General features: G+C 48.3%; 1 protein-coding gene across 1 annotated transcript in view; it reads left to right on the top strand.

Moving 5' to 3' along the window:
• PTGS1 (prostaglandin-endoperoxide synthase 1) overlaps nucleotides 1–24719 on the top strand; it is a 271507-nt gene that overhangs the window by 235982 nt on the left and 10806 nt on the right. The window contains exon 10 of the mRNA XM_063936924.1: nucleotides 4151–4298. Within this exon, the coding sequence (XP_063792994.1) occupies nucleotides 4151–4298 (148 nt within the window). The remainder of the gene's footprint in view (nucleotides 1–4150; nucleotides 4299–24719) is intronic.

The following is a 24719-nucleotide window of genomic DNA, read 5'->3' as shown; positions in this document are numbered from 1 at the left end:
AACGACGCAGATGTCGAAAGTGGGTTTCAGAGTAGATGCTGACCGGTTATGGTTCGGTATTTTTCCTGTAGAAAGAGGTCTGAGGATCCAGAGTTGGATCGGTTTTGAGGTGACACCTCATCAATATGTTCCGTTTATAAAACAGATGGCTGCGGCCTAAGAGGCCTTTTTCGGTGAGCAGGTCTATTACCAGAGTGGTTTTCATGGGACCAGTTGGGATTGTGGTCTGGGTCTCACCTGCGCATGTACCGGAATATAATCCAAACGGCCAGTACATCGCTCCTGTGATGTCTGCTCGGTTCTCTCCTTCTAGAGGAATGAAGGTTCGCGATCCAGGTTTAGATCCTGGTGTCCGTGCAAACAGATCTCCGATGCTGGGGAGCAGTCCTTTGCAAGGGATGTATTTCCAGAGGATATAGTCAAGTTAAAAAACTTGTCTGCTGTAAACTTTCTGGAATTAAGAGCTATTGTCGACGAACGTATTCTTCGTGTTCTGCCCGTGTTAGTTCTGCCGGACGACTTGTCAGCAGTGGCGTAGGTAGGCCGCTATGGCGGAACATGGAGCAAGCGGCAATGGCAGAAGTTGCGCAGTTTGCAGTTGAGGGGGAGGTCTGGAAAACGCTATATTAGCAGTCTTCGTTCCGGAGGTAAAAGACGGGGAAATAGATTTCCTCTGCTGACGCGTTATCCAGCCGGAGAAAATTCGGTCATCATCGAGAAGCTTTCCCAGACGTGACAAGTCTTTGAGGAGTGTCGCAATTGGACATGTTGGCGTCTCGCCTCAACGAGAGGCCTCAAGTAGATTGTTCCAGGTCAAGGGACACTCAAGATATAGTAGTGGACATCCTCGGGACACCGTGGGTGTTTTTAGTCGGTCTACGTGGCCTCTCCGCTTTCACTTTTCTGGCGGTGGTGAGCGGAAGATGTTAGAAGGTTCCGGTGATCCTCTTGAATCCGGTCTAGCCAGCGAGGGTTGGCTATCCAGTTTTTCATGGTTACTCCTAGAAGATTACGGCCCTCTTCCTCTACGTGAGGTAATGTTACAACAACATCAGGGCGTGTAGCATGACTTACCGCGGCTGCGTCTGACGGCGAGGCGGTTGAATGCCATATCCTAAGCCGAATGGGTGTTCCCGGTGAAGTTGTTTCCTCATTTCTTCAGGCTAGGAAAGAACTAACGACAAAGAGTTACCACCTTAGTTGGAGTACTTATATGTCTCGGGGGGTATCCACGAAGACTCCTATGGAAGTCTTTCAGCTAGGTTGTGCTTATCCATACTTTACAAGCCAGTGTGGAGGCAAGCCTAATAAGTTTCTTTACAAAATTTCTCTCTCGGAAAGGTGGTCATGCTATTGGCTTTAACATCCGCAAGGCGGGTGTCGGAAGTGGTGTTTTTGTCTCACAAGAGCCGTGTTTGATCTTTCAGGTGGATAGAGAGGAATTGGGTACTCGGTTGGTAGTTCTACCAAGAGTGGTTTCTGGGTTTAGCAGAAATCGGCCTATTTTGTTGCTGGTAGTTATTTAGGCATTAGCTGATTCAAATTTCCTCGATCTAGCCGGGGTTTTGAGTATGTAGGTCGCCAATTTGGCTCAGTGTGGAGTAACAGAAGCTCTGTCTGTCTGGCATGTTCCCAGCATGGTTTGGGAGACTGCGTTATGCAGTCTGTTACATGCTGAATCTGTGATGCGGTTTGGCATGTTCATTCTACGGCTGGATTGCCGTCACCGAAGTAGGTGGAGGTCCATTCTTCTCGGAAGATGGGCTTATCTTGGGCGGATGCCTGGGGAGTCTCGGCAGGTCAACTTTGCCGAGCGAATTCTTGGTCGGGATCAGACGCTTTTGCTATGCTCTACAAGTTTAATATCCTGATTGTTGGGGACCTTTTAGTTCACTCATTCGGTGCTGCAGAGTCGTCCGCACTCTCCCGCCCGTTTTGGAGCTTTGGTATAAACCCCATGGTCCTTTGGAGTCCCCAGCATTCTCTAGGACGTATGAGAAAATAGGATTTTGGTACCTACCGGTAAATCCTTTTCTCTTAGTCCGTAGAGGATGCTGGGCGCCCGTCCCAGTGCGTACTGTGTCTGCAGTTATTGCTTTTGGTTACACCCTGGTGGTGTGTTTTTTCTGTCAGGCGGTTGCTACCGTTGTTCATGCCATGGCATGCGGGGTCTTATTTTAACTTATGTGAACATACGGGTTGTGTTACATATTTTCTCAGCATGTGGCTGTGTTTTGAGCATGCCGTTGGCTGGTATTCGACTGAATGCCACGTTCTACGGTGTGTTTGAGGTGTGAGCTGGTATGACACTCACTGTGTTATAGCGATAAATTCTTTCCTCGAAATGTCCATCCCTCCTGGGCACAGTTTTGTACTGAGGTCTGGAGGAGGGGCATAGAGGGAGGAGCCAGTTCACACCCAGTTTTAGTCTTTATAGTATGCCCAAGCTCCTGCGGATCCGTCTATACCCCATGGTCCTTTTGGAGTCCCCAGCATCCTCTACGGACTAAGAGAAAAGGATTTGCCGGTAGGTACCAAAATTCTATTTTACAGGGTACATTTTCAGCTGAACCCAGTTGGAAATGGGGGGAGGTCAGGGGCTGTCGCAAGGTAATGGAGTGGGAAGACAAGGGAGAGCTGAGGCGGTAGAGGTGAGGAACATATGAAGTAGGAGGTGAGAAGGGCAGATGACCTGTCCCAGAGTATGGGCCAGTCCAAAGTAACTATCCCCACACTATAGGGGTTGGAGTTGGGTGCAGGGGGGAGAAGGTCCTTTGTGGTGGGTGGAGAAAGGCTGTTGGGAGGGAGAAGTCGGAGCAGTATCTCCATCCTCAAAGTGCGCGTATTAACTGTAGATGGCAGCTGCACTGCGCTCCACTGCGCTCCACGACCCAGTACTTTGACTGGTGCCACTCAAAAAAAAAATTTTTTAGGTGTGGAAGGGGTGGGTTAGGGTTCAAATATCTACCGGGATCCTTTGGGATTTTGCTGTCGGTCTTCTCTCAGGAATCCCGACTGCTGAGAATTCATACCCAACCCAGAAACATTTGTACAACATATCAGAGATAAGATACTTATTGATGAGATTTATTTTATTTGTTAAGTTTCTTATATAGTGCAGCAAATTCCGAGATGTACCATATTAATTTGAGTACTGCTGCTCTAATTGAAGTGTCTGTTTCTTTCAGCTTTTTGTGAGCTATATCTGTTGGCATTACATAAATGCATAATAAGCTTGTCCAACAATCTGCTGAGAGGTTTTATTTGTCCTTTTAGCTTTACTATTCTTGTGCATTTAGAAATTGATAATTTGTTTAAAAGGGGTTCTAGTCCAAAATTTAGAAATTATTGTCCATCGCCACCATACTGTATATGTGTAAATGTGCGTATGGCTCCACAGCTCCACCAACATAAATTAAAGTATTGAGGGAATATTCTGTGTATTTTAGCAGACACCAAATGTTATAGGCCTCAACAGATCCTGACGTGGTGACCTGTAAAAGGTGTAAAGAGTCATCATACCTATCACAATTCTTCCCACAACCAACAGAATGACAAAAAGATAGACAAAGAAACACCTCATAGGTTGTACGGGGTGACAGAATAAGGCTGCACAGACACAACCCAGTGCACTTGCCCGAGTTGTTCTGGTTAGAGACAGATGAGGATAATGTAAGGTATGCAGTCATGTGACCGCCGCTCAAGATCCCGGTGGTCACCATGCCGACACCGGGATCCTGAGCGATCAAATGTCGACTAACAGGGACTATTCTCAAGAGAGTGGGAATAGAACCTGTGGCGAGGAAAAGCAAGCCACCAAGCCCGCTGCATGGTGAGCGCAGCAAGCCTGCATGGAACTCTGTTGCGCTCGCTCCACCTCCAGCCCCTCCCCGCTGGCATTCTGCGGTCGGGATACCATGGTCGGTATGCTGAACTCCGGGATCCCCACCACTGGTCACGCAGCCCCAACACCTAATGTAATTACATTTTGGATGGAAGTCTTTAAGTCTGATGTTTCTTAATGCAGCTTACTGTATACTGTAATTAATTTTGTATTGTACCCTGCTACTAAAAATAGCAGGAGAAAAATTTACCAATGAAGAAGATCTAAATTATTATTAATAAATTTGTTTCTACTTGTATTTTTTAGATTGGAGGTGGATACAACCTTCACCCACGTCTCCTGCATATAGCTGTTGGGGTAATTGAAGAGTCCCGAAAACTTAGATTACAATCTTTCAATGAGTACAGGAAAAGATTTGGCCTAAAAGCTTATAAGTCTTTCCAGGATTTTACAGGTAAAACGCCAATATGTCTTTTAACAAACAAATTAAAATTGTACCTGGGACGTCTGTGTTGGTGAAAGTAGCTAACAAGATACTTTCTTGAATTTTTTAAAATTGTGAACAACAATTTTTGGGGCATTTCGGTTATATTTTCTTTTACACATTAGATAAAGCAATAAGGTACTGTATAATTTGTATGGTTTAATGCATAAAAAAAAATCAGTTAGAAAGGGCACCAGTAAAAGACTTTCGGTGTTTAAAATCAAATACCGGCTAACCAACACTATCTTGCAGTCAGTTAATGCCATATATTTTTACCTTTGTTCAGTGCTGTAACTATGCGTGTGCGAGCAGTGCCAACAGCACTTGCATGTGGCTTGCAGGGTGTCTGAAATTGCACCCTAAGGCCAGGATTGTTACTGCAGAGCCGCTTGAGTGATCAAGCCACCATACAGCCTGTTGACCTGCCCAAAGCAACCTTAGGACGCTTCGTGCATAGCTATACTTACCAGGTCTGGGAGCCTCGCCCCCTAGGAGTGATATCATAGGTTTAGGAGTTGGCCAGCACAGGGCACACTGCGGTCCTGTTTTGGTGCTGCCGTTGTTATTATATCATACAGATGTACTCAGGCTCATCCTATTTGCGGCAGAAATGACTTGTAGCAATAAAGCTCATTTCATATGAGACTGGGCATACAGTATTAACAATGGTGTGGGTAACAGTATGTATTATGTCCCCTCTCTCTCTCTCTCTCTCTCTCTCTCTCTCTCTATATATATATATATATATATATAAAATATAACAAAGTGACAGCACTCTATGTCTAAAGTCAAAAAATAATTGGTGCAAGGTCCTAATAATCAATATACACACTCTCTTTTCCCATGGCTGAAAAAAGAATTAGACCAGCACTCACGTTTTAGTTGCAGAAAAAAAGAGGTTTTTTAATCCTGAAAAGACATCAAGGATACACCCCACTGTTTACAGTACGCCCAACAGCCGTTTCAACACTTGGTGGTCTTCATCATGCCCCTGATGAAGACCACCAAGTGTTGAAACGGCTGTTGGGCGTACTGTAAACAGTGGGGTGTATCCTTGATGTCTTTTCAGGATTAAAAAACCTCTTTTTTTCTGCAACTAAAACGTGAGTGCTGGTCTAATTCTTTTTTCAGCCATGGGAAAAGAGAGTGTGTATATATATATATATATATATATATAACTATTATAGATGTGCGGCTGGCACTTTTCGTGTTTTGTGTTTTGGTTCTAATTCCACTTTCGTGTTTTGGTTTTGGCTTGGTTTTGCCAAAACCACCCTTTTGTGTTTTGGTTTTGGATCTGGATGATTTAAAAAAAACAACACATAGAAATAGCTAAAATCACAGAATTTGGGGGTAATTTTGCTCCTACGATATTATTAACCTCAACAACATTCATTTCCACTCATTTCCAGTCTATTCTGAACACCTCACACCTCACAATATTGTTTTTAAGCCTAAAAGTTGCACCGAGGTGGCTGTATGACTAAGCTAAGCGATAAAAGTGTGCGGCACAAACACCTGGCCCATCTAGGAGTGACACTGCAGTTGTAGACAAGATGGCACTATTCAAAAACTAGTCCCCAAACAGCACATGATGCAGAGAAGAAAAAGAGGTGCAATTAGGTAGCTGGATGGCCACGCTAAGCGACACAAGTGTGCGGCACAAACACCTGGCCCATCTAGGAGTGGCACTGCAGTTACAGACAGGATGGCACTTAAAAATACTAGTCCCCAAACAGCACACGATGCAAAGAAGAAAAATAGGTGCAATTAGGTAGCTGGATGGCCAAGCTAAGCGACACAAGTGTGTGGCACAAACACCTGGCCCATCTGCAGTGGCAGACAGGATGGAAGATTTAAAAAATAGGCCCCAAACAGCACATGATGCAAAGAAGAAAAAGAGGTGCAATGAGGTTTCTGTATGACTAAGCTAAGCGAAACAAGTGTGCGGCACAAACACCTGGCCCATCTAGGAGTGGCACTGCAGTGGCAGACAGGATGGCAGATTTAAAATATAGGCCCCAAACATCACATGATGCAAAGAAGAAAAAGAGGTGCAATGAGGTAGCTGGATGGCCAAGCTAAGTGACACAAGTGTGCGGCACAAACACCTGGCCCATCTAGGAGTGGCGCTGTAGTTACAGACCGGATGGCACTTAAAAAACTAGTCCCCAAACAGCACATGATGCAAAGAAGAAAAAGAGGTGCAAGATGGAATTGTCCTTTGTCCCTCCCACCCACCCTTATGTTGTATAAACAGAACATGCACACTTTAACGAACCAATCATTTCAGTGACAGGGTCTGCCACACGACTGGCTGAAATGACTGGTTTGTTTGGGGCCCCACCAAAAAAGAAGCACTCAATCTCTCCTTGCACAAACTGGCTCTACAGAAGCTAGATATCGACCTCATCCTCTGATTCCTCACCCCTTTCACTGTGTACTGTACATCCTCCTCCTAACAGAGTATTAATTCGTCCCCACTGGAATCCACCATCACAGGTTCCTGTGTACTTTCTGGAGGCAATTGCTGGTGAAGGTCTTCCCGGAGGAATTTATAATTCATTTTGATGAACATCATCTTCTCCACATTTTCTGGAAGTAACCTCCTACGCCGATTGCTGACAAGGTTACCGGCTGCACTAAATTCTTTCGGAGTACACACTGGAGGGGGGGCAACTTAGGTAAAATAAAGCCAGTTTGTGCAAGGGCCTCCAAATTGCCTCTTTTTCCTGCCAGTATATATACAGACTGTCTGACATGCCTACTTGGATGCTGTCACTCATATAATCCTCCACCATTCTTTCAATGGTGACAGAATCATATGCAGTGACAGTAGACATGTCAGCAATCGTTGGCAGGTCCTTCAGTCCGGACCAGATGTCAGCTTTCGCTCCTGACTGCCCTGCATCATCTCCAGTGGGTGGGCTTGGAAATCTTATCCTTTTCCTCGCAGCCCCAGTGGCGGGAGAAATTGAAGGACGAGCTGTTGACGCGTCACATTCCGCTTGAGTTGACAATTTTCTCACCAGTAGGTCTTTGAACCTCTGCACACTTGTGTCTACTGGAAAGAGAGATACAACGTAGGCTTTAAACCTAGGATCGAGCACGGTGGCCAAAATGTAGTGCTCTGATTTCAACAGATTAACCACCCTTGAATCCTGGCAAAGCGAATGAAGGGCTCCATCCACAAGTCCCACATACTTTGCAGAATCGCTCCGTCTTAGCTACTCCATCAATTTCTCCAGTTGCTTCTGCAAAAGCCTGGTGAGGGGAATGACCTGACTCAGGCTGGCAGTGTCTGAACTGACTTCACATGTGGCAAGTTCAAAGGGTTGCAGAACCTTGCACAACGTTGAAATCATTCTCCACTGCGCTTGAGTCAGGTGCATTCCCCCTCCTTTGCTTATATCGTAGGCAGATGTATAGGCTTGAATGGCCTTTTGCTGCTCCTCCATCCTCTGAAGCATATAGAGGGTTGAATTCCACCTCGTTACCACCTCTTGCTTCAGCTGATGGCAGGGCATGTTCAGGAGTGTTTGCTGGTGCTCCAGTCTTCGGCACGCGGTAGCTGAATGCTGAAAGTGGCCCGCAATTCTTCGGGCCACCGATAGCATCTCCTGCACGCCCCTGTCATTTTTGAATAAATTCTGCACCACCAAATTCATTGTATGTGCAAAACATGGGACGTGCTGGAATTTGCCCACATGTAATGCACGCACAATATTGGTGGCGTTGTCCGATGTCACTAATCCCCAGGAGAGTCCAATTGGGGTAAGCCAATCTGCAATGATGTTCCTCAGTTACCGTAAGAGGTTGTCAGCTCTGTGCCTCTTATGGAAAGCGGTGATACAAAGCGTAGCCTGCCTAGGAATGAGTTGGCATTTGCGAGATGCTGCTACTGGTGCCGCCGCTGCTGTTGTTGCTGCGGAGGGCAATGCATCGACCCAGTGGGCTGTCACAGTCATATAGTCCTTAGTCTGCCCTGCTCCACTTGTCCACATGTCCGTGGTTAAGTGGACATTGGGTACAACTGCATTTTTAGGACACTGGTGACTCTTTTTCTGACGTCTGTGTACATTCTTGGTATCGCCTGCCTAGAGAAGTGGAACCTAGATGGGATTTGGTACCGGGGACACACTACCTCACGCAATTCTCTAAGTCCCTGTGAACTAACGGCGGATACCGGACGCACGTCTAATACCAACATAGTTGTCAAGGCCTGAGTTTTCCGCTTTGCAACAGGATGACTGCTGTGATATTTCATCTTCCTCGCCAAGGACTGTTGGACAGTCAATTGCTTACTGGAAGTAGTACAAGTGGTCTTCCGACTTCCCCTCTGGGATGACGATCGACTCCCAGCAGCAACAACAGCAGCGCCAGCAGCAGTAGGCGTTACACTCAAGAATCCATCGGAAGAATCCCAGTTAGGAGAGGACTCGTCAGACTTGCCAGTGACATGGCCTGCAGGACTATTGGCATTCCTGTCTAAGGAGGAAATTGACATTGAGGGAGTTGGTGGTGTGGTTTGCAGGAGCTTGGGTACAAGAGGAAGAAGGGATTTAGTTGTCAGTGGACTGCTTCCGCTGTCACCCAAAGTTTTTGAACTTGTCAATGACTTCTGATGAATGCGCTCCAGGTGACGTATAAGGGAGGATGTTCCTAGGTGGTTAGCGTCCGTACCCCTACTTATTACAGCTTGACAAAGGCAACACATGGCTTGACACCAGTTGTCTGCATTTCTGTTGAAATAATTCCACACCGAAAAGGTTATTTTTTTTTTTGTATTTTGACCAGGCATGTCAATGGCCTTATTCATCCCACGGACAACAGGTGTCTCCCCGGGTGCCTGACTTAAACAAACCACCTCACCATCAGAATCCTCCTTGTCAATTTCCTCCTCAGCGCCAGCAACACCCATATCCTCATCCTGGTGTACTTCAACAGTGACATCTTCAATTTGACTATCAGGAACTCATGTGAAGCTGAACCACTAGCCATGAACATAGGCCAGGGCCTCAGCCATTCCTTGCCACTCCGTGTCGTAAATGGCATATTGTCAAGTGTACGCTTCTCCTCCGATGCATTTAATTTAGATTTTTGGGTCATTTTACTGAACTTTTGTTTTTTTTATTTTACATGCTCTCTACTATGACATTGGGCTTCGGCCTTGGCAGATGACGTTGATGGCATTTCATCGTCTCTGCCATGACTAGTGGCAGCAGCTTCAGCACTAGGTGGAAGTAGATCTTGACCTATTTTACCCTCCACATTTTTGTTCTCCATTTTTTTATGTGTGGAATTATATGCCAGTAATATATCTGGAATTAGACGGCAGTAATGTCTGGAATTAGATACCACTAGATAGATGCCAGATACCACTGTGACTGGAATGATGATGACCTATGCACAGTGACAGGACACTACCACAGCACCCTACAGCAGCAAGATGCAGTACAAGACACTGGACTTTTAGTCATCACAATGCAGCACTGATACTGAGCACAGATATTGAGCACTGTTCAGGATACTAGAACTGACACTGGGCAGCAAGAACAGCACTGGACTACTGTACTGTACTACTATATACTGGTCAGTGGTCACCACAATGCAGCAATGATAATAATGAGCACAGATATTGAGCACTGTTCAGGATAATAGAACTGACACGGAGCAGCAAAATACAGAAATGGACTACTGTACTGTACCACCATATACTGGTCACCACAATGCAGCAATGATAATAATGAGCACAGATATTGAGCACTGTTTAGGATAATAGAACTGACACTGGGCAGCTAGAACAGCACTGAACTACTGTACTGTACTACTATATACTGGTCAGTGGACCCCACAATGCAGCAATGATAATAATGAGCACAGATATTGAGCACTGTTCAGGATAATAGAACTGACACTGGGCAGCGAGAACAGCACTGGACTACTGTACTGTACTACCATATACTGATCACCAACCAGTATCAATTATTACATGCAGGGACAGAGCTTGCGGGGGGTTCTTGTCAGGTATTGTGCTGCTGATATTGTACTGGGTTGCCCTGCATTGAGCTTTCGGAAATGTCAGCTACAAGGGGCAGGGACATTGTGTGGTGGTGACGCTGCAGACGCATTTGAGGAAAATATAGCAGCTGAGGGTTCAGGTTCTGGGGGCTCCTTACCCCTCAGTGGGATCGTAGCAACGGGGGTTCAAAATGACCTGCCTTGGGCTACTTTCTCCACGCTTTTGAATATGCTGGTACCTAGATTAACGCCCCCTATGGGACCTCCTATGCCGGTACAACCGTTTATGGTCCCCGCGGTTAACCCGCCTTGGGCAGATCAATTGTCTGCTCAGTTACAGCAATTGAACCAATCACTGACTACTCAGAAGTCTAAGGGGCCCTACACTCTCGGCGATGCGCCGCCGAGGTGCCCGACGGCCGATACGGCCGACGAGCAACCCGGCGGCGGGGGGGCAGTGACGGGGGGAGTGAAGTTTCTTCACTCCCCCAGTCACCCGGCTGCATTGAAGTGCAGGCAAATATGGACGAGATCGTCCATATTGGCCTGCATGCACAGCCGACGGGAGATCAGCGATGAACGAGCGCGGGGCCGCGCATCGTTCATCGCTGGAGTCTCCACACTGAAAGATATGAACGAGTTCTCGTTCATTTATGAACGAGATCGTTCATATCTTTCAGAATATCGGCATGTGTGTAGGGCCTATAACCCTCACCTGCCTAAGACCAAGGGGTCCTCTAAGTGGGCAATTACTTCCTCACAATCCACCAACGTCCCAGATACCTCGTCTGATGAGGATGGCGTTTATACTGACCCCACAGATTCTGATCCTGACGCTTCTGATGGGGAATCTGTTTCACAGGTGGATGTTCCTGACTTGTTGGAGGCTATCAGGCTCATTCTTCAGATTACTGATGTCCCGGAGCCTGTTGCTGCCCCTAAGAAACCAGACAGATTTAAACGTCAGAAAGTGGTTAAACAAGTTTTACCTCATCCTGATCATTTAGTTGACATACGTCAGGAGTCCTGGGAAAATCCAGGAAAGAAATTCACACCTCACAAGAAGATGCTGGCTCGCTATCCCCTCGCTTCGGAGCTAAGTAAAAATTGGGAAACACCCCTACCAGTGGATTCGCAGGTGGCGCGGCTAGTGGTATCCTCAGCTCTGCCAGTAACTACCGTCACTTCTTTGAAAGAACCGATGGATAAGCGTGTGAAGGGTTGTTTAAAGGCGATTACACCTTAGCAGGTGCTGCGCATCGGCCCACCATTGCAGCGACATGGGCTGCAGAGGCTATTGAAGCGTGGGCTCAGGAGTGGGAAGCTGAGATGTCTTCCAACGCTTCTGATTATGCTAGACAATGTTTATCATATATTGTCACATCTTCTCATTACATTAAAGAGACGGCTTCTGATGGCGGTATCCTGGCGGCCAAGGCTTCTACTACATCCATACTGGCTTGCTGGATTCTATGGTTGCGGTCCTGGTCTGTGGATCTGAACTCTAAGAAAACCCTGAAGGTACTCCCTTTTAAGGGAGACATCCTTTTCGGAGAAGACCTCAATAAGATTGTGGCTGACTTAGCTTCTGCTAAAACAGCTTGTCTACCTAGTACTGCTCCTTCAGTACCGAAGGCTAAGAGTACTTCCTTTCACTCCTTTTGTCCTTCAGGGAATGCAAAGGGTCAGGCGTACCCGAAACAGGTTTGTACTTCCAAACCCAATAAGCCCAAACCCAAACAGGCCTGGGTGCCCGTCAGCCTGCTTCCAAGACTGCTAAGCCTGCCGCATGATGGGGCGGGCCTCCCTCTGGGGGATCCCAGGGTGGGGGGCTGACTTCTAGGGTATACACAGGAATGGTTGAAGACCACTTCCGATGCCTGGGTACGGGAAGTCGTCACTCAAGGTTACGCTGTATCCTTCAAAAATCATCCCCCTCACCGATTTTGCCTGTTAGAGGTGAAGGCAAAAACTCTTCATTCGGTGGTACAATCCCTCCTGGACACAGGAGTGGTAGTACAGGTGCCTCTGGCTCAGAGAGGCAAGGGGTACAATTCACCGCTGTTCCTAGTCCCGAAACCGAATGGGTTATCCCGGCCCATTCTCAACCTCAAGCCCTTGAACTAATTTGTGAAGGTCTCCAAGTTTCGTATGGAAACTCTTCGCTCTATTGTTCTGGCATTGGAACCTGGGGATTATATGGTCTCCCTGGACATACAGGATGCTTACCTGCATATTTCCATTGCAATGTCTCATCAGCAATACCTTAGGTTTGCGGTTGGCAACCTCTATTACCAATTTCGGGCATTACCTTTTGGTTTGACCACGGCTCCACAAGTCTTCGCCAAGGTCATGGCGGTAATGACGGCTGTGCTCCGCCATCAAGGGGTCAGGATCCTACCATACCTGGACGACTTGTTGATCCTGGCAAATTCCCCAAAAATTCTCCTACGCCATCTAGATCTGACAATCCAGTTTCTGCAAGCCCACGGGTGGCTCATCAACTGGAAGAAATCTTTCCTGTTCCCTGCTCAGAGCATGGTGCACCTGGGGGCGTTGTTGCACACTCACAACCAGCGGTTGTTCTTGTCTCAGGAGAAAGTCCTGAAGCTTCAGGGTGCCTTGTCTTGTAGGTCACCTTTATCTGATTTTTCACCGTGATCGGGTGGTTCTTAGAACACGTCCCGGGTATTTACCTTAGGTGGTGTTTTCTTTTCACCTTAATCAGGAGATTGTGGTTCCGGCCTTTGCCTCTCCTGAATTGTCTTCCAAAGAGCGGTCTTTGGATGTGGTACAGCCTCTCCGTATCTACGTGAACAGAACTGCCGCCATCGGGAAGTCGTATTCCCTCTTTGTTCTGTTTGGTTTTCACAAACGTGGCTGGCCAGCTCACAAGCAGACCCTGGCCAGATGGATTAGAATGGCGATTGCACATGCTTATGTACAGGCTGGCCTTCCAGCTCATGCTACCATAAAGGCCCATTCTACTCGGACGGTTGGACCTTCTTGGGCGGCCCGCCGTGGTGCGACCCTTGAACAATTGTGCAAGGCGGCTACGTGGTCCTCAGTGAACACGTTCATAAGGTTCTATGCCTTCAATACTTCCGCCTCCCAGGATTCTTCCTTTGGACGCCGAGTTCTTGTGCGTCCCCTCCCAAAAGGAACTGCTTTACGACATCCCCAATGTCATTCCCTGTGGAGCCCAGTGTACCCCGCAGCAGAAAACGAGATTTATGGTAAGAACTTACAGTTGTTAAATCTCTTTCTGCGAGGTACACTGGGCTCCACAAGGTGCCCACCCTGACTCTCTTAGCTTCTTTGGGTTGGTATGGCATTAGCCGCTGACACTTTCTCCTGTCGTGAGAATGTGGTGTATATGGCTACTAACAGTTGCCGTCTCTTTTGCCTGCTACTGCATTGGACTGGTTAACAAAAACTGAGCTCCTGTGCACGGAGGCGGGATTATAGAGGAGGCGGCGCTATGCATTCTGGGAAGAAGGTCAAAGCTTTGAGCCTGTTGGTGCCTCGGATCAAGGTCCTACTCTACACCCAATGTTATTCCCTGTGGAGCCCAGTGTACCTCGCAGAAAGAGATTTAACAACGGTAAGTTCTTACCATAAATCTTGTTTATCACATTATTTTAGTAAAAATAATGTTAATAAATAGACCTCATAGTATTTAAAAACTCATAAAAAAGAGATATTGTATTACTGGGTCCCAGTACTAAGCCTTCAGGCACTTTGTCAATAATAGGATTTTAATACCTACCGGTAAATCCTTTTCTCTTAGTCCGTAGAGCAGGGCCGGTGCAAGGTTTCTCGGCACCCTAGGCAAAACTTCTGCCTACTGCCCCTTCCCCCTACCCACCCTTCAGATGAAAGGCATGCTGCTCTCACCCCCTGCCCCTTACTCTGATAAATGTCTGCTGTTCTATACCCCCCACCATCTGTGTGCATGGTGCCAGTCTACCCCTCTAGACTGTGTGCATGCCTGCTGCTCATCTCCACCCCCCCCCCCCCCCCCCCCCCTCACCACACTGCTGCTCTCGCCCTCTTTCCTTATCAATGCAGAGAATGTACTGTGCAACCACCTTACCTGCATGCTGCAGTACAGAGTTGGGACTGTGGGGCAGATTTATTAAGCTCGGTGAAGTGATAAAGTGGAAGGTGATAACTGTCCTAACTGTCATTTTTCAAACCAAGCCTGTGACATGGAAGTTAAAATCTGATTGGCTGGTCCTTTATCACCTTCCACTTTATCACTTCACCGAGCTTAATAAATCTGCCCCTGAGTAGTCTCTGAAAGAGCTTGGAATGAAGAGCAGTGCTGCATATCACCCCCAGCCAGGACTGCAGGAGCTGTCAAAGTTACTGCCTGTGCCAGGTGGAGGTGGAGCTGGAGGCTGCAATACGGGAGCTTAGCAGTCGCGGCTACTGTAAGATAAGAGTTCTGGGGGATTGCAGCGGCTGTGAAAGGTAGGACTGTGCAACCTTTTTCAGGCAGCTGTAGTAGGCCGCCCCCTCAGGTCCCGGCGCCCCTTGGCAGCTGCCTAAAGCTGCCTAGTGGAAGCTCCGGCCCTGCCGTAGAGGATGCTGTGGACACCATTAGAACTATGGGGTACAGACGGGATCCGCAGGAGACATGGGCACTTTAAGACTTTCAAAAGGGGTGTGCACTGGCTCCTCCCTCTATGCCCCTCCTCCAGACTCCAGTTATAGGAACTGTGCCCAGGGAGACGGACATATTTCAAGGAAAGGAGTTATTGTTAAACTAAGGTGAGATTCCTACCAACACACACCTCAAGCATGCCGCACAATGTGGCATTCAACAGAACACAAGCCAACGGCATGAACAATTGCAGCAACATGCTGACAATAAACGTAACACAACCTGTGTGTAACCACAACTACTAACTGCAGATAAAGTACGCACTGGGACGGGCGCCCAGCATCCTCTACGGACTAAGAGAAAAGGATTTACCGGTAGGTATTAAAATCCTATTTTCTCATACGTCCTAGAGGATGCTGGGGACACCATTAGAACCATGGTGTTATACCAAAGCTCTAGAACGGGCGGGAGAATGCGGATGACTCTGCAGCACCGATTGACCAAACTTGATGTCAGGGTGTCAAACTTGTAAAACTTCGCAAAAGTGTTTGAACCCGACCAAGTAGCAGCACGGCAAAGCTGCAATGCAGATACCCCCCGGGCAAGCCGCCCAGGACGCGCCCACCTTTCTAGTAGAATAGGCCTTCACCGATTTCGGCAACGGCAATCCAGCCGTGGAATGAGCATGCTGAATCGTGTTACAGATCCAGCGTGCAATGGTCTGTTTGGAAGCAGGACACTCAATCTTGTTGGAAGCATACAGGACAAACAGCCTCGGTTTTCCTAACCTGAGCCGTTCTGGCGACATAGATTTTCAGAGCTCTGACCACATCCAGAGACTTTGACTCAACGAAAGCGTCAGTAGCCACTGGCACCACAATAGGCTGGTTCATGTGGAAAGATGAAACCACCTTTGGCAGAAAATGCTGACAACTCGGCTCTATCTTCATGAAAGATTAAATAAGGACTCTTGTGAGACAAGGCCGCTCACTCAGACACCCGCCTTGCAGATGCCAAAGCCAACAGGATGACCACTTTCCAAGTGAGAAACTTCAACTCCACCTTCTGTAAAGGTTCAAACCAATGTGATTGAAGTGACTGCAACACCACGTTAAGATCCCATGGTGTCACTGGGGGCACAATTGGAGTTTGGATGTGCAACACACCTTTCACGAAAGTCTGAACTTCTGGAAGGGAGGCCAATTGTTCTTGAAAGAAAACCGATAAGGCTGAAATCTGCACCTTAATTGAGCCCAACTTTAGGCCTGCCTCCACACCTGCTTGTAGAAATTGGAGAAAACGTCCTAGCTGAAACTCTTCCGCAGGAGCCTTCTTGGATTCACACCAAGACACATATTTTCTCCAAATGCGGTCGTAATGTCTAGACGTTACTCCCTTCCTGGCCTGAAGAAGTGTGGGAATGACTTCACTGGGAATACCTTTTCTGGCTAGGATTTGGCGTTCAACCGCCATGCCGTCAAACGCAGCCGCGGTAAGTCTTGGTATACGCACGGCCCCTGTTGTAACAGGTCCTCGTGTAGAGGAAGAGGCCAGGGATCTCCTATGAGTAATTCCTGAAGATCTGGATACCAAGCCCTCCTTTGCCAGTCCGGGACAATGAGGATCGCTTGAATCTTTGTTCTTCTTATGATCCTTAGAACTTTTGGAATGAGAGGCAGCAGCGGGAATACATACACTGACGGAAACACCCATGGTGTCACCAGTGCATCCACTGCTATTGCTTGAGGGTCCCTTGACCTGGAACAATATCTCTGAAGCTTCTTGTTGAGACGAGATGCCATCATGTCTATTTGAGGAATTCTCCAATGACTTTTCACTTCTGTGAAGACCTCCTGATGGAGGCTCCACTCTCCTGGATGGAGATTGTGTCTGCTGAGGAAGTCTGCTTCCCAGTTGTCCACTCCTGGAATGAAGATCGTTGACAGTGCACTTGTATGCTTTTCCGCCCAGCGGAGAACCTTTGTGACTTCTGCCATTGCCGCTCTGCTTTTTGTTCCGCCCTGGCGGTTTATGTACGCCACTGCTGTAACATTGTCTGACTGGATCAGTACGGGCAGATTGCAAAGAAGATGTTCCACCTGCACAAGGCCGTTGTAAATGGCCCTCAACTCCAGAACGTTTATGTGGAGACAAGTTTCCTGGCTTGACCATCTTCCTTGGAAGTTTTCCTCCTGCGTGACTGCCCCCCATCCTCGGAGACTTGCATCCATGGTTACTAGGATCCAGTCCTGGATCCCAAACCTGCGCCCTTCTAGGAGGTGAGAACTGTGTAGCCACCACAGGAGTGATATTCTGGTCTTGGAAGACAGGATTATCCTCCGCTGCATGTGTAGGTGGGATCCGGAGCACTTGTCCAAAAGGTCCCACTGAAACACCCTGGCATGGAATCGGCCAAACTGAATGGCCTTGTAGGCCGCAACCATCTTCCCCAGCAACTGAGTGCAGTGATGGATTGACACGCTTGCCTGTTTCAGAATTTGTTTGACCAGAGTTTGAAGTTCCTGAGCCTTTTCCACCGGAAGAAAAACTCTCCGTAGTTTTGTGTCCAGTATCATTCCTAAAAACGACAACCGCGTCGCCAGAATAAACTGTGATTTTGCCAAGTTTAGGAGCCAACCATGTTGTTGAAGAACCGTCAGGGACAGTGCAATGTTTCTCAACAACTGGTCCCTGGATCTCGCCTTTATCAGGAGATCGTCCAAGTACGGGATAATCGTGACTCCTTGTTTGCGAAGGAGAACCATCATTTCCACCATCACTTTGGTGAAAATCCCCGGAGCCGTGGACAGACCAAACGGCAACGTCTGAAATTGGTAATGACAATCTTGAATTGCAAACTTCAGGTAAGCCTGATGCGGAGGATAAATGGGAACATGTAAGTAGGCATCCTTTATGTCCATAAAATCCCCTTCCTCCAGACTGGAGATCACCGCTCGGAGAGACTCCATCTTGAATTTGAATTTTTTCAGGTAGAAATTGAGGGATTTCAGGTTTAGGATTGGTTTGACCGAGCCATCCGGCCTCGGGACCACAAACAGGCTTGAATAAAAGCCTTCTCCCTGTTGTGACTGGGGAACCTTGACGATGACCTGATTTTGACACAACTTTTGTATTGCGTCGCAAACTACCTCCCTGTCTGGAAGAGAAGCTGGTAAGGCCGATTTGAAAAATCGGCGAGGGGGAACGTCTTGAAACTCCAGTTTGTATCCTTGGGATACTATTTGTAAAACCCATGGGTCCAGGTCCAAACGAACCCAGAACTGACTGAAGAGTTTGAGACGTGCCCCCACCGGTGCGGACTCCCGCAGAGGAGCCCCAGTGTCATGCGCTGGATTTGGCAGAAGTCACGGCTGGTGATCTTTTACCCTTTCCCCTTCCTCTAGTAGGAAGGAAGGAAGAGCCTCGCCCTTTCTTGTATTTATTGGGCTGAAAGGACTGCATTTGATAGTGGTGTGTTTTCTTTTGTTGTGAAGGCACATAAGGTAAAAAATGATGACTTACCCGCGGTAGCCGTAGATACCAAATCAGCGAGGCCTTCACCAAACAAGACACCACCTTTATATGGTAGAGACAGGGCCTGCTCAGGGTCTTTTTGCGCCCCGGGCGGCCATAGGGGGCGTGGCTTCATACAGGGGGCGTGGTCAGTTACGCCTCCTATACAGTAGTAGCGCCGCTGAGATGATGTGCGGTGCGCGATGACGTCATCGCGCACCGCATATCATTACAGAAAAGGTCCTCTCCACGAAGGGAAACTAGGCGCGTACAGCGGGATAGTGGCCAGCGGCAGCGGGGGGCACAGCGGGCAGCCCAAGAAGGGAAACTAGACGTGCAGCGTCTAGTTTCCCTTCACAGCGGGGCAGCGGGACAGTGGCCAGCGGCAGCGGGGGGCACAGCAGCAGCGGATCTTGCCGTGGTGCGGCGCCCTCCGGATGGCGCCGGCGCCCTGGCAAAAGTCCTGCTTGCCCGTGGCAAGATCCGCTACTGGGTAGAGATTCCATATTTTTCTTGGAGTCAGCATCAGCATTCCATTGATGAATCCACAATGCTCGCCTAGCTGAGACTGCCATGGCATTGGCCTTTGATCCCAAAAGGCCAATATCTCTCGCAGTTTCCTTTAGATAAGCTGCAGCGTCCTTGATATAACCCAGCGTCAAGAGGATGCAATCCCTATCTAGGGTATCTATATCAGATGACAAGTTATCTGCCCACTTTTTGATAGCACTACTCACCCACGCAGATGCAATGACCGGTCTGAGTAGCGTACCTGTGGTCGTATAAATGGTTTTTAACGTATTTTCATGCTTGCGATCCGCAGGGACTTTAAGGGCTGCCGTGCCAGGTGACGGAAGAGCCACCTTTTTAGACAAACGCGATAGGGCCTTGTCTACAATGGGGGATGACTCCCACTTTTCCCTATCCCCAGAGGGAAACGGATAAGCCATTGGAATCCTTTTGGGAATCTGAAACTTTCTGTCAGGACTTTCCCAGACTTTTTCAAATAGAGTGTTCAGTTCATGAGAGGGAGGAAACGTTATCTCAGGTTTCTTTTCCTTATACATATCAGGAACAGCAGGGTCCTCAGTGATATGTAATACCTCTTTAACCACCACAATCATGTACTGAATGCTCTTTGCCAATTTTGGATCTAATCTATAGTCGACACTGGAATCAGTGACCGTGTCGGTATCAGTGTCTGCCAACTGGGCAAACGTACGTTTCTGTGACTCCGAGGGGCCCTGGAATTGTAATAACATATCCTCCACAGATTTCTTCCATGCCTGGATCTGAGACTCAGACTTGTCTAATCTCTTACTAATACGAGCCACATTAGCATTCAAAGCATTCAAAACACCCAATCAGGAGTGTCTCTAATACAGCCTCCTCCTGGGAAGAGCACACGTGTACCAAACACCCACAGACACACCGGGCCAATAGGGGACAGACCCACAGTAAAGTCTGTCAGAGAGACACAGAGGGAATTTGCCAGCTCACAACCCAGTGCCAAATCAACTGGTCTGAAGCGACTAATAAAAATTCCCCAGACCTGTAGAGCTTTAGAGCTTTTAATATCAAGTATATTGCACCAAATTATCCTGTGCCCCCCCCCCCGTTTTGCACCCTGATACTTGACAGCAGTGTGAAGGACCAGCGTCTCTGCAGCTTGTGTAGAGGAAATGGCGCCGAGTGAGCTGTGAGGAAGAAGCTCTGCCCCCTTAATGGCGCGCTTCTGTCCTGCTTATTTTAATAAATAATTATGCTGGCGGGGGTTAGGACAGTGCCTTGGCACTAATGTCCCTTCTTGCCAGTGGAAATTAGGTTTTTACAAGCTGCCCAGGGCACCCCCCCCCCCCCCCGCGCCCTGCAGTGTTGTGTGTGTGTGTGGGAGCTTGGCGCGCAGCGTCCGTTCGCTGCGCGGTACCTCAGAAATGCCGACACTGAAGTCTTCTTTTCTTCTGCTACTCACCTGTCTTCTGACTACTGGCTCTGTAAGGGGGTGACGGCCGGCTGTGGGAGTGAGCATCTAGGCGTACCCAGCGATCAGCACCCTCAGGAGCTAATGGTGTCCTGTAGCCAGAAGTAGAGCCATTGAACTCACTGGAAGTTGGTCATACTTCTCTCCCCTAAGTCCCACGAAGCAGGGAGACTGTTGCCAGCAGCCTCTCTGAAAATAGAAAACCTAACATAAGTCTTTTTCAGAAAAACTCAGTAGAGCTCCCCTGTAGTGCGTCCAGTCTCACTGGGCACAATTCTAAAACTGGAGTCTGGAGGAGGGGCATAGAGGGAGGAGCCAGTGCACACCACTTTTGAAAGTCTTAAAGTGCCCATGTCTCCTGCGGATCCCGTCTATACTAGAGATGTGCACTTGAAATTTTTCGGGTTTTGTGTTTTGGTTTTGGGTTCGGTTCCGCGGCCGTGTTTTGGGTTCGACCGCGTTTTGGCAAAACCTCACCGAATTTTTTTTGTCGGATTCGGGTGTGTTTTGGATTCGGGTGTTTTTTTTTAAAAAACACTAAAAAACAGCTTAAATCATAGAATTTGGGGGTCATTTTGATCCCAAAGTATTATTAACCTCAAAAACCATAATTTCCACTCATTTTCAGTCTATTCTGAATACCTCACACCTCACAATATTATTTTTAGTCCTAAAATTTGCACCTAGGTCGCTGGATGACTAAGCTAAGCGACCCTAGTGGCCGACACAAACACCGTGCCCATCTAGGAGTGGCACTGCAGTGTCACGCAGGATGGCCCTTCCAAAAAACACTCCCCAAACAGCACATGACGCAAAGAAAAAAAGAGGCGCAATGAGGTAGCTGTGTGAGTAAGATAAGCGACCCTAGTGGCCGACACAAACACCGTGCCCATCTAGGAGTGGCACTGCAGTGTCACGCAGGATGGCCCTTCCAAAAAACCCTCCCCAAACAGCACATGACGCAAAGAAAAAAAGAGGCGCAATGAGGTAGCTGTGTGAGTAAGATAAGCGACCCTAGTGGCCGACACAAACACCGGGCCCATCTAGTAGTGGCACTGCAGTGTCACGCAGGATGGCCCTTCCAAAAAACCCTCCCCAAACAGCACATGACGCAAAGAAAAAAAGAGCCGCAATGAGGTAGCTGTGTGAGTAAGATAAGCGACCCTAGTGGCCGACACAAACACCGGGCCCATCTAGGAGTGGCACTGCAGTGTCACGCAGGATGGCCCTTCCAAAAAACCCTCCCCAAACAGCACATGACGCAAAGAAAAAAAGAGGCGCAATGAGGTAGCTGTGTGAGTAAGATAAGCGACCCTAGTGGCCGACACAAACACCGGGCCCATCTAGGAGTGGCACTGCAGTGTCACGCAGGATGGCCCTTCCAAAAAACCCTCCCCAAACAGCACATGACGCAAAGAAAAAAAGAGGCGCAATGAGGTAGCTGTGTGAGTAAGATAAGCGACCCTAGTGGCCGACACAAACACCGGGCCCATCTAGGAGTGGCACTGCAGTGTCACGCAGGATGGCCCTTCCAAAAAACCCTCCCCAAACAGCACATGACGCAAAGAAAAAAAGAGGCGCAATGAGGTAGCTGTGTGAGTAAGATAAGCGACCCTAGTGGCCGACACAAACACCGGGCCCATCTAGGAGTGGCACTGCAGTGTCACGCAGGATGGCCCTTCCAAAAAACCCTCCCCAAACAGCACATGACGCAAAGAAAAAAAGAGGCGCAATGAGGTAGCTGTGTGAGTAAGATAAGCGACCCTAGTGGCCAACACAAACACCGGGCCCATCTAGGAGTGGCACTGCAGTGTCACGCAGGATGGCCCTTCCAAAAAACCCTCCCCAAACAGCACATGACGCAAAGAAAAAAAGAGGCGCAATGAGGTAGCTGTGTGAGTAAGATAAGCGACCCTAGTGGCCGACACAAACACCGTGCCCATCTAGGAGTGGCACTGCAGTGTCACGCAGGATGGCCCTTCCAAAAAACCCTCCCCAAACAGCACATGACGCAAAGAAAAAAAAGAGGCGCAATGAGGTAGCTGTGTGAGTAAGATAAGCGACCCTAGTGGCCGACACAAACACCGTGCCCATCTAGGAGTGGCACTGCAGTGTCACGCAGGATGGCCCTTCCAAAAAACCCTCCCCAAACAGCACATGACGCAAAGAAAAAAAGAGGCGCAATGAGGTAGCTGTGTGAGTAAGATAAGCGACCCTAGTGGCCGACACAAACACCGTGCCCATCTAGGAGTGGCACTGCAGTGTCACGCAGGATGGCCCTTCCAAAAAACCCTCCCCAAACAGCACATGACGCAAAGAAAAAAAGAGGCGCAATGAGGTAGCTGTGTGAGTAAGATAAGCGACCCTAGTGGCCGACACAAACACCGGGCCCATCTAGGAGTGGCACTGCAGTGTCACGCAGGATGGCCCTTCCAAAAAACATTCCACAAACAGCACATGACGCAAAGAAAAATGAAAGAAAAAAGAGGTGCAAGATGGAATTGTCCTTGGGCCCTCCCACCCACCCTTATGTTGTATAAACAGGACATGCACACTTTAACCAACCCATCATTTCAGTGACAGGGTCTGCCACACGACTGTGACTGAAATGACGGGTTGGTTTGGACCCCCACCAAAAAAGAAGCAATTAATCTCTCCTTGCACAAACTGGCTCTACAGAGGCAAGATGTCCACCTCATCATCATCCTCCGATATATCACCGTGTACATCCCCCTCCTCACAGATTATCAATTCGTCCCCACTGGAATCCACCATCTCAGCTCCCTGTGTACTTTGTGGAGGCAATTGCTGCTGGTCAATGTCTCCACGGAGGAATTGATTATAATTCATTTTAATGAACATCATCTTCTCCACATTTTCTGGATGTAACCTCGTACGCCGATTGCTGACAAGGTGAGCGGCGGCACTAAACACTCTTTCGGAGTACACACTTGTGGGAGGGCAACTTAGGTAGAATAAAGCCAGTTTGTGCAAGGGCCTCCAAATTGCCTCTTTTTCCTGCCAGTATAAGTACGGACTGTGTGACGTGCCTACTTGGATGCGGTCACTCATATAATCCTCCACCATTCTTTCAATGGTGAGAGAATCATATGCAGTGACAGTAGACGACATGTCCGTAATCGTTGTCAGGTCCTTCAGTCCGGACCAGATGTCAGCATCAGCAGTCGCTCCAGACTGCCCTGCATCACCGCCAGCGGGTGGGCTCGGAATTCTGAGCCTTTTCCTCGCACCCCCAGTTGCGGGAGAATGTGAAGGAGGAGATGCTGACAGGTCGCGTTCTGCTTGACTTGACAATTTTCTCACCAGCAGGTCTTTCAACCCCAGCAGACTTGTGTCTGCCGGAAAGAGAGATCCAAGGTAGACTTTAAATCTAGGATCGAGCACGGTGGCCAAAATGTAGTGCTCTGATTTCAACAGATTGACCACCCGTGAATCCTTGTTAAGCGAATTAAGGGCTCCATCCACAAGTCCCACATGCCTAGCGGAATCGCTCCATGTTAGCTCCTCCTTCAATGTCTCCAGCTTCTTCTGCAAAAGCCTGATGAGGGGAATGACCTGACTCAGGCTGGCAGTGTCTGAACTGACTTCACGTGTGGCAAGTTCAAAGGGCATCAGAACCTTGCACAACGTTGAAATCATTCTCCACTGCGCTTGAGACAGGTGCATTCCACCTCCTATATCGTGCTCAATTGTATAGGCTTGAATGGCCTTTTGCTGCTCCTCCAACCTCTGAAGCATATAGAGGGTTGAATTCCACCTCGTTACCACTTCTTGCTTCAGATGATGGCAGGGCAGGTTCAGTAGTTTTTGGTGGTGCTCCAGTCTTCTGTACGTGGTGCCTGTACGCCGAAAGTGTCCCGCAATTCTTCTGGCCACCGACAGCATCTCTTGCACGCCCCTGTCGTTTTTTTTAAAATTCTGCACCACCAAATTCAAGGTATGTGCAAAACATGGGACGTGCTGGAATTTGCCCATATTTAATGCACACACAATATTGCTGGCGTTGTCCGATGCCACAAATCCACAGGAGAGTCCAATTGGGGTAAGCCATTCCGCGATGATCTTCCTCAGTTGCCGTAAGAGGTTTTCAGCTGTGTGCGTATTCTGGAAAGCGGTGATACAAAGCGTAGCCTGCCTAGGAAAGAGTTGGCGTTTGCGAGATGCTGCTACTGGTGCCGCCGCTGCTGTTCTTGCGGCGGGAGTCCATACATCTACCCAGTGGGCTGTCACAGTCATATAGTCCTGA

This window comes from Pseudophryne corroboree, chromosome 8 (genome assembly GCF_028390025.1).
Source record: "Pseudophryne corroboree isolate aPseCor3 chromosome 8, aPseCor3.hap2, whole genome shotgun sequence".
Lineage (NCBI taxonomy): Eukaryota > Metazoa > Chordata > Amphibia > Anura > Myobatrachidae > Pseudophryne > Pseudophryne corroboree.
Note: the sequence above shows the minus strand (reverse complement) of the source record. Positions and strands in the feature narration are given on the sequence as shown.